At 44.1% G+C, this 12999-nt stretch overlaps 1 protein-coding gene across 1 annotated transcript; it reads right to left on the bottom strand.

Annotated features, from left to right (window-relative positions):
• Nucleotides 1-7205: 7205 nt before the first annotated feature.
• LOC101982250 (cystatin-9-like) lies at nt 7206-10524 on the bottom strand. Its single transcript, XM_005365658.1, has 3 exons — nt 10315-10524; nt 8203-8316; nt 7206-7292 (listed from the first exon to the last, which is right to left on the bottom strand). The coding sequence occupies exons 1-3, from the start codon at nt 10522-10524 to the stop codon at nt 7206-7208; spliced, it is 411 nt and encodes a 136-aa protein (XP_005365715.1).
• Nucleotides 10525-12999: the final 2475 nt, after the last annotated feature.

Raw genomic sequence — 12999 nt, 5'->3', positions numbered from 1 at the left:
GCCCCAAAATAACCACACAGAAACTGTATTAATTAAATCACTGCTGGGCCCATTAGCTCTAGCTTCTTATTGGCTAACTCTTCATATAAATTTAACCCATTTCTATTAATCCATGTATTGCCATGTGGCTGTCACTTACCAGCTAAAGTTCCTAGTGTCTGTCTCCAGTGGGCTACATGGCTTCTCTCTGACTCTGCCTTCTTCCTTCTTCAGTTTAGTTTTCCCACCTAGCTCTGTTCCCTGTGCAGGCCCAAGACAGTTTCTTTGTTAACCAATGGTCATCACAGCATACAGAGGGAAATCCCACATCATCCCAGATGATTCTAGATCATGTTAGGTTGATAGTTGAAACCAAGCATCACAGTTGATAATCCTAGCAGGGTACTTTCTGTTAGGTATGTGAAGCACACAGGGACATCCTAGATATTTGTCTATAGGTCACTGTCTACTGCCCATGGAACGGAAGCAAGTGTCCTGGGTTACCATGGGGCTTTAGATCAAGATATGGGTCAACACTTGCCAAGGGTTCACTGGATAATGATGTCCAAAGGCCCTTGTCTCCTTCTACTACCTATTGGTCTATGGAAGTGAAAGGGTGAAATGGATACTATTTGAAGCACAAGCCACAAACTTCCTTCACCGCCTCCTTTCAATGTCTTCTCTTATTCTTTTCCCTCAGACCTTCGTCTGCCTGTTCACTGTTGGTACCTTTCCCTGGGTAACAGAGTTCAAGCTCTACAAGCATGAGTGCTCATAGTTCCTCAGGTTGGAGTCATCATGAAGCGGTTATCCTTGGCAGGGCCTCTGTGTGCTCATGTTCCTTGTTTTGCAACATTGTGTAGTGTCAAGACTGAGTATGCGGATAATAACCAAGAAAATTTCATATTGCTCTTGTTTCATCATTTAGAATAGCTCATTAAATATTGCATTTCTGACAACTTTCCTTGTGTGTTTTTAGAGGAAGCACCATGGGCTGGGGGTGGGGACAGTTTGAGTTTCTAAGATGTTCCCCTAACCTTGACGCTCCTGATGGGGGAACAAAGGAGACATAAGTAAGTAAGATGTGTCAGAATTGCTGTCACAAAGTCAGGAAGCACAAGGGCTGTGGTCTCCCAGGGTATCAAATATCCATACAGGGCCCAGATAGATCTTCTGCCACTCTTACCTTAGCGTATGTGTGCAGCCTTTGATCTTCAGAGAGTGGCTTTCATGATTCCCTGGTGACAAAATGAGCAAGCAGGGTTTAGATTTGCTAAAGAATTGCTGATTTCTTAATTTCTTAATCAGTCAAGGTGTCCATAAAAGAGTTAAGAATATAGAATTTGGAAAACTCAATTCCCAAGATTAGTAACAAAGACACTTAAATGCTAACTAAAACTCACTGGACTCTGGGCTAGAGAGCGAACAATTAAGAGCATGTACTGCTTTTTTACAGAGAACCTGAATTTGAATTTCAGGACCCTCTTCTGGGCTCTGTGGGCACCCGTACCCACAGCTGCACATACTCCCATACACATCATTAAAAGTAAACTAAATCTTAATAATCTCTGCATGACGTCACCTAGCTGGTGAGAGAGGGCTTCATAGTATTCACCATAGAAACCTCAGTTTGAGCAAGGGTGGGCATGTGAACATATCCTCACAAATGCTCAGAAATCAGGTGAGATTTTAGCACCTAAAGTAAGCACAGAAATAAAAGGAGACACACTCACCAGGAATGACAATTTTACATCACCCTTTTCAACTGTCCCCATCTTCAGGAAACAAATGTTCTCTCTGGTGGTGAGAGAAGACTATAATCTGCTTTGAATGCCAATCATAGATTTGCCTTGGTGACTTCCAAGTACAGCCATATTGCACACCAACCTCAGTACCAAGCAGGCCCACAGTCTGGGATTCTAGCCCCACTCTGAGTAAGGATGCTTTTATTGGTTATAGAGTCTAGAACAACCCAAGAAGAATCTGGTATACCATGTCACCCAGGTTGTCCCTAGTGATCAGAGCTACAAACCTTCCCCAGTTTCTAGGCTGTTCTTCCATGATCTAAGCTTTATCTTGACCCCAGCAGAACAAGAATCATGGGTCCATCATGTTCCAGCAAATAGGCCTATTCTGATAGATTCCATTGTCCAACCATGTTAGCAGGTTTGTTTTCAGGATGACCCTATAGACATGGGCTAGGCCTAGCTCTTCAGGCCAATATCTAAACCATCACCTGTTATACCTTGCTTGTCCCAGGCTTAGGTCAGAAGGTGGTAGAACCTTAAGAGCTGGAACCTAGTGATGAAAGCTAGATCATGGGGATACTTACTTATAAGAGATATGTGGACATCAATCTTTTGTTTTCTTTTTGTGTCCTAATTTCCTTTGAATTTAGAAGCATTGTCTAGACATAAGTTCCACATGATGTATTACCTCATCAAAATCACTCAAGTACCAAACTAACAACTGTGGACTAAAAGCTTCAAAACTCTAAGGTCAAATAAAGTTTCCCCCTTTAAGTTGACTTTCTTAGTTATTGCACCAAAGCAACAAGTTGACTAATCTTTGTGTGTCTCTATCACCTGTGAGATGAAGACAGTACTCCATCATTCCAGCTCTGTCAGTAAGACATCTTTAGTCATAGCCAATAAGGTCCTCACCATTACCAGGAACTCAGGTCATCGGAGTACCACACATGGTTCAAGGACAACATTTGCTTTTTACTTTTGTTTTGTTTTATCACATTTATTTTTTTATGCGCATGGGTTTTACCTGCATGTATATCTATATAACAGTCCATGTGCCTGGTGCCTAGGCAGGCCAGAAAAGGGCTTTAGATTGCTTAAGACTGCAGTTAAAATATATATGTGAGACACCATATGGGTGCTGATAATTGAACCCAGGTCCTGTGGAGCAACAGCCAATGCTCTTAACCACTGAGCTACCTCTTTAGCCCTGACAACACAATTCTTGAATTGTCACCAGTTGCTTAGTGTTCTTATGGTTCTGTGATTAGGAAGAAACTTTCTACAGCCAGAGGAGTTTTGCGAGTCTCCAAGGCAGCATCAAGGACAACAAGCCTCAGCAGCATGATTAAATACCAGCAAGAATTTGTAATCACCCAGACGTAAGAATATGCATGAGAGCTGGGCTGTGGCAGTGCATGCCTTTAATCCCAGCACTCAGAAGGCAGAGGCAGAAGCAGGCAGATGTCTGTAAGTTGTAAGTTTGAGGCCAACCTGGTCTACAAAGTGAGACCAAGGACAGCCAGAGCTGTTACACAGAGAAACTCTGTCCTGAAAAAAAAATATGCAAGTTAAGCCCAGAAAGACTTCACACCCCACAGCACAGGGTCTGTGTCTACTTGTAGAATGAACTGTGATACTTTGCAACAACTAGTGACCTAACCCCACCTCAAGCCATGCCTCAGCAAGGTTTGTTGACATTAACAGTCACCTCCATGGCCTTTGTGATCCCCATGGTTCCTCATTCCATTAAGTTGATCTCATATGTAGAATGCAGTTATAAACCCTGTATGATCAAGGAAGAGTGGCTGCATTTCAACAGGATGTGCTATTGACATGAACATGTTGTGGTTTGGGTAATTCTTGATCTTGGGTTCCAAAACCTTCATAAGAGCTCTCTGGGTGGTTCTGGGACTCACTCAAATTCCATCCCACTGCCAGTTGTCACCCTAACTACCACTGATGCCCTGTCAGCTCAGAGCTTCTGGATCCTTAGTCGTCCTAGGCAATTCTGTTACTTCAAACAATTCCAGCGAGAGAATTCACAACTGTTTGTTGTACAGTTATAATCTTTGCAGTATAGCATGGAAACTAGTATTTTCTTTTTAATCACCTCATTACATTGATGCCAAGAGAGAAAGGCTATTTTCCCAAACATTCCCAAGAAAGGAGAGACTTGTACCTGCTTGATAACCCCTCTGTGATCTGTAGTAAAAATTAGCAGGAGTTGACCAATGCTCCGCTTTTGAGTGACAGTCAGGCTGTTAGAATCTCAAATCTAGGGGCTGGAGAGATTGCTCAGCGGTTAAGAGCATTGCCTGCTCTTCCAAAGGTCCTGAGTTCAATTCCCAGCAACCACATGGTGGCTCACAGACATCTATAATGGGGTCTAGTGCCCTCTTCTGACCTGCAGGCATACACAGAGACAGAACATTGTATACATAATAAATAAATTTAAAAAATTACAAAAAAAAAGAATCTCAAATCTACATTGTCTTCTTTCTTCCTACTTACTGAGACCTGGAAATGCTCACTGGAACAGTTGACTGTCAAATTTCCCAGAGAAAACTACCCATTCTAAAGGGTTCCAACAGACTGTCCTCTGGGGGTGGCATCTTTTGTGTCCCAGACTACCAGCAAATAGTCACTTGGAATTTTTATATAATATTCCATTATCAAATCACTGCAGGTGGGAAGCTATTTGCAGATAGTGGATTTGTGTTACTGTCAAATTATTTCTCTTTTTAGTTTTCTTATAATAGTCTAGAAATATATCTTGTTTGTTGTTAGATTTTAACAATGGATTGTAATCTGAAAGAAAAAAACCTCTTGGAAAAAGTCAAGGTGCAATTCAGCAATCAGATGCACGTGGAGCATGAGTAAACATACTTATGGAAGGAAGGAAGAGCTTGGGTTGAAGTGGGCATTTTCTGTATTCAGTCAGTGCTTCTTGTTGGGGGTGTGAGCGTGAGGTCCCAAACCCAGCAGCAGCCAGCCACATAGGAACAGGCACAAGCTGAGAGGAAAGGGGGCATGTGTTTCATGAGGGTAATACTAGTAAGAACCCTTTCTCTATGGTCTTGGGTAAGTGGTTCAGGTCTAAGATAGTCTCTGTTTGGGGGGGGTATAGTCTTGGTTTAGTATTACCTTGAGGTCTTCCATGAATACCAGAACTGAGGGTCTTCAGAGGTCTCTTGAGTGGAGAGATGGGGACCCAGGGCTTATGGTTCTAAGGTTTTGCTGTCGTGTGAGTGGTGAGAAGAACTTAATTTGTCTCCTTCCAGTGGTTTGGTTTTATTTTTCCGTGGTACTGGGGTCAATTACTGAGCATTATGCATGCTAAGCAGGCACTAGGTCACATCCCCAGCTCTTTTATGGTGGTTTTTAACAGCGCTTTTCCCAGTGTATTGTTTCATACCCAGACTCCAGGTTCTAGATCATGAAAGGTCTGACTTTAATCCACTGATGAACACACAGAAAAACTTCTTTTATCTGGTGAATATATGCTCTAGCAAATGCACTAAAACCTATAGTCTGCAAGGCCTCATGACTGGCCCAACTACCATTATATATTGAATACAGTATAATTTTATATGGTACATCTCTAAGGAGATGCTCAACAAAAGCGAAAGAGCTTAACACTGAAAGCAATGGAGCCTGCAGTGGGAGGGGGCTCATCCAAGACTTCCAACTGCATCAGAGAGCACTGAGCACAATTGGTCCTGTGGGAGCACCACCTGGTCAGTAGATCCTTATTATGTTGCTGGAGGCCTCCTTAGGATCTCACATCTGATGAAAAACTAAGATAAAGAAAACTTTTAGAAATAAAACTTGTAGCCTTCATTTGGGCAAAGAAGAACACACACACAGGACAGGGAATCCTGATTGCTCTTTGGGCTGACGAGAAAGGGGGACTTGATTGGAGGAGGGGGAAGGAAATGGGAGGCGGTGGTGGCGAAGAGACAGAAATCTTTAATAAATAAATAAATAAATAGAAAATAAAAAATAAAAAATATACATACATATATTATATGCATCAGGAATGTCCAATGACAAAGCTATGTTCTACCATTGTCTTTATTAGGGTTACTATTGCTGTGATGAGACATTATCAAAATGATATGACCAAAAGCAACCTGGAGAAGAAATGTTTTTTTTTGACTTACATATCCAAAGTCACAGTCAGTCCATTAAAGGAAGCCAAGGCAGGAACTCAAACAGGGCAGGACCCAGGGAGAGGAGCTGTTGCAGAGGTCACTAATGAGTGCTGCTTACTGACTTGCTTAGCCTGCTTTCTTAGAGAACCCAGGACCGCCAGCCCAGTGATGGTATCACTTAGAGTGGGTTCGATCCTTCCTCATCAATCATTAATTTTAAAAATGCCCCAAAGCCAGATCTTATAGAAACATCTTCCCAATCGAGGTTCCTTTTTTTTTTTTTCAAATAATTCTAGCTTGTGTCAAGTTAATGTAAGCTAGCCAGCATACGCATCATGAACAACAAGATTTTATAGGCTGAAAGGAGAAGAAAGCCGAAGAGACACCATATTTCAATGGGTAAGTAGTTGGTTATATGTGTACTTTGTGAGAGGAGGGCCTAAGTGTTTGTTTTCTGGAGACAGGGTGTAATAAAAGGTTCTGGGCAATTATAGGTTTTTTTTTTTATATCTTTGAAAAGCATTATTTTCAAGGCAGCTAGAGTTTTAGCTCGGTGAACATGTTGAGGTAATTTCTGGTTTTTATTTTATTGGTAGAGTAGATTACAATTTTTTTCTTTTTACTGATTTTGTCATTTGAATTTTTTTTGCCTGTGTTCTATGTATTCTGCTTCCCTTATCCTTATCTTCCTCTCATCCCTGTAAATATCCCACCTTTCCACCATCCCCACATTTTTACCAGATTCGTGACTTATGGCTTTGTTTTGTGACCATCTAGTTTATCAGGGGCCTTTGTATGACACTTGGATTGGGACTATCTTTTGGAGTTTGATGGAGTCATCAGTGGGTACACAACTAAATGCAATGATTCTTCGTCTCCTAATAGTTCATCAGTGAAGAGTAGGTTCTCTAAGTCCTGTCCATGACTGACTGCTGATGGGATGGTACCTGTGTAGACTCAGGGAAGACATCCACAGATGCTGCCTTTATCTTTGGAATGATGGTGTCTTCTGTATCTTCACCTCCAGGGGTCACCTCTGACCTTCTTAGGCTCATGAACATACACATACTACACACAAATACACATTAATAATAGTAGTTTTTAGAAAGGATTTTCTAAAATTCAGAGAACGTTGTGGAAGAAGGAACCGAAAAAAAATGTAGGCGCCAGAAAATAAAGAGACGAGACGTGAAATAAACACATAAAATCCCAGACACTTGCAAAAAGCATAGAGCTTCTTAAGCCTGTATTTGCTGCTTCCTAGGAACATCAGGTATCTTCAGAAAAAGGAGCAGGCGTGGACCAGTGTTGTGGGTCCCAGTCAGGGAAGCCCCGTAGAACAAGTATTTTTCAACATGTTGAACTGTTTTGAACGTGGGGTGCTGATGGTGAAGGAGCAGATGAAGGTCTAAGGGAGCAATCAAAATAGAACAGGGGATGAAGGAGGCTCAGGAAGCCTGTGGTTTATTGTCAGGATCCTGTCTACTCAACTTTATCCCTTTCTTGACCAGCAGTTGGAAGATTTTGGCCTTTGATCTACAGATGTAACCACCAACTCAAACTCTGCTTGAGTGGTGAACTGTCTGCATCCGGGCTTTCTCTTGATCCAGAGGCATTTGGGTGATTGTCCTTACCCAATAAATAAGTGACCCACAGAAGAACTTCTGGACTGTTACTGTGTGATGCAAGCTCCCAGGAACAGTAGGGGATGACATCCCAGAAGGCGTTGACTACTGTCATACATAAGTCATTAGTTAAGCTACTAATTTTTCTTGATGGGAGTCTACCAGCCCTGGATGGCATTATCCCAAGAATTAGGTTGCCATTCTCATTGTCCCTCAGAAAAGCTGCTGGTCCTTCTGCTGGGCATAGGTTCTGAAGTGCAGACAGTGGGGCCCCTTCTCTCACCCCTTTTTCAGGCTGTATGTCAGTGAAGAGTCCCTAATATAGCATCAGAATTCACTAGGTTCTTTCCCCTGAATCCAGGAGAGGAGGATGACCACCAAACAATGAGCAATTGCTACTCATGCCCAAGATGCATGGGCATCATGAAGCCTTGACATCAATAAGGAACAGGCAGCTAATACTGGGAGTGGGCAGAGTTGGGGGCAGGTTGGCCAGGCCTCTGTAGCTTGTACCCAGGCTGCCTGCCTTTTGGAACTCTTTTCTCATTAAGGATTAGGAAGGAATTCTGAGAAATTTGACATAGTCACTTCCTGGGTCTTTAAGGATTGCTCTGTCATCTGCTCTTGCACCCCCCTCTCTCCCTGGCAGCACCCACAACTGTGAAAGGGGTGGATGGTGGTGCCCCGCCTTACTTTTTCCAATTCAGGGTCATCCTGAAATGGGCAGGTGTCCAGGCTATTCTCGAATGTCTTACAGATGGTCCTTCTCAGCCTCAGCTTCACGAGGAAAGTTGCTGGTAGCTTTTCCTGAAGAGAGAAAAAGCCTGACATGAGCAGACCCTTTTTGCTGCCTGTTTATATACTGGCCTCAGGTCTGTGGTCAGTATGGGGAGAGACCTGGACTGTCTCCTGAATTTGGAGCTTTCCAAGGCATGGCATCTCTTTCTTGGAGGTGAAAGTCAAGGGCATAGTCTCTACCTTGGAGAGTTAAGAGTTTGGAGGTGGCAGTCTGGTAGAAGCTAGGTGAAGTCACAGGCGGAGTCATATACCATTAATATATCATCTGCCTCAAGTGTCCACATTCTACTCTACTAAATGAGGCCTAAGCTTCACTCTCAATAGGTGCCGGAACCAATACCTGAATTCCTAGAGGACAGGCTCTGGGAGGGTAGTGGTTCTGCTGATAACTCAGCCCAAAGAGATGAAGCCAGATCTGCAGTATACTGTCACAACTGTCACCTGATCTACATCAAGAAAACGCTCGTGTTTCGGTCACTATGCACCAGCACACTGGATCGAAATGGTGGCTTTAGGGATAAGTTTTTATAATGTGTGCTCTAGAAACCTCCTCCTGCGTTTTCCCACGATCTCTCCCTCATCCTTTCCCTAGTCTCTCATCCTTCCCATTCTTTCTTCCCACAAGGCCAATCCTGCCTATAGCTCATCCATAGCCATAGTCCAGGGGTGCGACTCCAGCCAGCTCAGACAATAGAGTCATCTAGTGCTCTGCAGAGGTTCCCAGAGGTCACAGCGCTGTGTAGGGCTGAAAGCCCTCTGCCTTTCTTCTGCTGAGGAAGGAGGAACAAAGTATCTCCCACCCATGACCACAAGGGTGACATTAGGAAATGGGTATTGACATCTTGAGGACATTCTGTAGGCATCCCATTACCAGGGATCATTTTAGGATGAAGAAGATGCTCTGATGTGGTCAATGAGCCGAGTGAGTCTGCCAGGGGCCCAGAGTAGGAGAGAATTGAGAGAAGGAGCTGAGCTGGCAGGTGGCTCTCAAGACTATTAGCTTGTCCCTGGCCACAAGACAGCTGGCGAGTCCTCACCGCCTACTCTTTTGTTCACTCTCTCGATTTTTGTAATTGCTCATTTGTGTGCATGTGTGTGCCCATGTGTGTGCATGGAGCCTAGAGCGACACCAGAAGTTTTTCTCAGCAGCTCTTCTCTTTACTTTTTGACACAGGATATCTCACCGAAACTGAAGCACAGCTAGACTAGGCTGGTCAAAACCAGTCCCTCTCTAGACCTTCCTGTTTCTGCCTTCCCAGCGCTAGGATCACGTGTGTCCCTGTGAGTCAGGCTTTTCACATGGGTGATGGGGATCCCAACTATCATCTCTCCGTTTATCTGGCAAGCATTTTACCGGCTGAGCCATCTTCCCAGCCTGCCAATTGCTTTACCATTTGAATATCTTTGTAAGTTGCCCATGGTCCTCTAAAGAAAACCTGACCATGTTCCTGTAAGTACCCCTAATTAAACTCATTTGATCAATAACAAAAAAAGATAGACAAGCAGAAAAGATATGAGTTGGGAAGAGGAAAGAAATAAACAAGGGTGGGAGAGGGACAAGTAAGAGAGAGAGAGAGAGAAAAATGGGAGATGGATACTGTGAAAATACACTATATGCATTTATGAACCGTCACACAAAGCCTATTATTGTGTATGGTAAATATACACTAGCAAAAATCTTAAATTGTGATTTGACATATTTTCAGTCTTTGTCTGTGGAACTTTTGTGCAAATATTTTCTTTACTCAGTAGAAATATCTCCCTAGATGCACTTATTCTAAAGTTATTATTATTAATTACTATTATTATTATTTTGACATAAATATCCAGATCTTCTGTATGTGAGTAGACTTCATTTAAAAGAATGTATAAGCTAAAAAAGCATTCTAACCACTGAGAACAACTGATTTGTCATATGTAACTCAACCACAGACTGCAAATGTCTAACCGAGACTGTCTTGCCGGCTCCGTCAGGAAAGAGTAACTGTAGTAGACAAGGTCACCCACCTGTACCTTTGAGAAACCCATGATGTGAACCGGTCTGTAGGCATACTCGTCCTTGTTCTGACTGTTGAATGCACTCACAGCAAACTTCACTATGTCAGGGTCACTGACTGGCTTATCAATGTAGAGTTTATCCTTTTCAGAACACCATGCGTGAGCTCCCTGGGCTTGCAAACCCAAGAGAAGTAACCATAATGCCCAAGGCAGAGCCATCTTCCCAGCTGGGCACTGTCTGCCTCCTGTAAGGTCTGCCACCTGTCTTAGCTTTTACAGCCCTACTTGCTTAGGTCTAACCCTTAAGTTCATTTCCTGGGCCCAAAACTCCTCCCTCAGGGCCTCCTCTCTGCTATCACAGTAAGTTCCTTCCACACTTGGTACCACCTCTCCCAGGCAAAACTGTTCTTTCGCCTCCTGTCCTGGATGGAGCAAAAGGGGCCAGGCAGGTGGTTTGGGGAGAACAAGCAAGGGGGAGGCAGAGGGGCCCCTGATCTGAGTCTAGCCACGCTTGTTTCCCGTGCCTCTCAGTGTGCAGCAGAGCCTTCCCATGATGCTCCACAGGAAGGGGCTGAAAGATGTATGCTGGCACCAGGTTTTAGGGAAAGGTCATTTCTGGGCGGGCCGCTGGAGGAGACAGGAAAAGACAGATTTAAGGTGTATGAGAAGATGACCATTTTGATAAGGGAGAATCGGAGCCTCTTGATGTCACTTGTCTTCGCTCTTGACTTGACATTCCCCAGGAATGTTCCTCTGAGCCCCAGCCGGAGCAGGCATTCTTCTGCAGGGCCCTGGGAGATGTTGCCAGCCTTGAGGTGTCCAGAGTGGCGGGATCCAATCTCAGGCGCACTTCCTAAATCCGGTTTCTTAGTCCCAGGGGGTGTGCCGCTCCACCGCACTGTGCCTCATCCTAGCTAGCACGTCAGAGCCTTCTCCTCGTGGGGTTCAACAGAGGGGTGGGCATTTGCACCTAGATTACGGGGACTAGAGGGGAAAGAGATCCCTCAGGGTGGTGAGGAATGTGCCTGTTCTGTGGGCGCTGGTGCCCTCTTGTGGTCCGGATCATTACAGCTCAGGAAGTACAATTTCTGGGTGGGATTTCTGGAGAGATGTTTATAGTCTCCAATCCAAGCAGCTAACTGGGAAGACACATCTGAACCACTCCTTTGAATAAAACAGAGGCCTTGTTCCCACGGCGAAGTGGGAACCTGAGTCTCACTGTAAGTTATGTGGGAAAAAGCCATATGCACATTATAGCACACGAAATTCAGTCTTCTGCCCTTTTAGGAACCTAGGTTTTATTTTTCAAGGCATTTGTCTTCCTGGAAAGTTGAACTTACAAGCAAGTCATTCACTCTGAACAGTGAGGTGAGATATTGGGGTGAACAGGACTGTGAATCTGGGAACCTGTGAGAGATTTGGGTTGACCATGAAGAAAAGTGTTTTATCAGTGGACCCATCTGTAGAGACTGGAGTGTTTAGGTAATTTTTCTGGTTACTATAATGCAGTTTCTAGAGGCCATAGCAGGAGGCAAAGACGGCAATGAGTTCTTTGGTATTAGATGCACTGGAGTTTGAGTCTCTCTCCTAGCTCTGGGATCTTTTACTTTATGTTAACTTCAGTTTCCGTGGCCATAAAATCAGAATTATCTCCCTCAGGGAATTGTGAAAGTGAAGGTGATGTGGTGAGCACGGCACTGACAGAATGCCCATCAGGACAGACACTCCACAAACAGTCTCTGTCATGTTTATCCCCATTGCTGATTACAGGGAAATTGTCCCTGTATCAAGCATTAATCCCTCATCATCCGGTAGGTTACAAATAAGTTCTCATGGCTCCAAAGTATCTAAGATGCAGAATAGAGGTGCAAGAAGATGCTGGAGTCGGGGGCTTGTAGGACTCAGCCACCTTTTACCAGGTTTCCCAGGATGCTGTGGATACAGGTCAAGAACTAGACTTACACATTGTCATGTGGTTTTAGTTCAGACTTTTGGTCTAATTTGGGTTGAGATCAGAGTTCAATAAAACTAATTCTGGATAATGAAACTTCACAGTTCCCTTCGAAAAGCTCTGTGTTGGCTGTCTGTCTGTCTGTCTGTCTGTCTGTCTGTCGTGGCAAACCACTCGAGATGCACACCTTAGAAGAGGGAAGACTTGTTTGCTGACAACTTCAGAACTCTCAGTCAGTGGCTGCTTGACCCTGCTGCTTTCACTGGTGAGGCAGAATATCATGGCTGGGGAGGCCTGAGGTAAAGCTGCAGAGAAAGGAGAGAGGGGTATAGACCCGGGGGGGGGGCGGTGATTTATCGAAAAGTTTGCATATTGCAAAGGTTTCAGTCTTTCCTTCAGCCTCTGTTCCTCTCCTATGACATGGTCAGATGCCACATTTAAACACCGTGTGGCCTTTCACAGCACCTTGTACCTGTTGGCTAATAAAACATACCCACCCGCATGTCCCCTCTCCAGTGTCAGAACAGGTCCTGGGCTCTTTCTTTATTGGTAACAACTTTAGTTTCATTTTAAATAAGGCACAAGCCATAGCCGAGACCCTCGAAGCTTTCCCCCTAGTCACTCCACTGGCCCTTACAATGGCGCTCTGTCCTGAGAGCTTTCTCTGCAGAGCTGCTTTTTGGAATCTTCCTGCCTCGAACCGCACCATGTCCACAGTACACAATGTTCTCGAAATTTTCTCT

The sequence above is a fragment of the Microtus ochrogaster genome, unplaced genomic scaffold, assembly GCF_000317375.1.
Source record: "Microtus ochrogaster isolate Prairie Vole_2 unplaced genomic scaffold, MicOch1.0 UNK3, whole genome shotgun sequence".
Lineage (NCBI taxonomy): Eukaryota > Metazoa > Chordata > Mammalia > Rodentia > Cricetidae > Microtus > Microtus ochrogaster.
The sequence above is the reverse complement of the archived record's forward strand: the minus strand, read 5'-3'. Positions and strand labels throughout refer to the sequence as shown.

Coding starts and splice junctions, on each gene's coding strand:
- LOC101982250 (XM_005365658.1), bottom strand. CDS start 10,524: ATGGCTCTGCCTTGGGCATTATGGTTACTTCTCTTGGGTTTGCAAGCC. Junction 8,317..10,314: donor TGGGTTTCTCAAAGGTACAG/GTGGGTGACCTT, acceptor TTCTCTCTTCAG/GAAAAGCTACCAGCAACTTT. Junction 7,293..8,202: donor ATGACCCTGAATTGGAAAAA/GTAAGGCGGGGC, acceptor TTGCTCCCTTAG/ACCTTCATCTGCTCCTTCAC.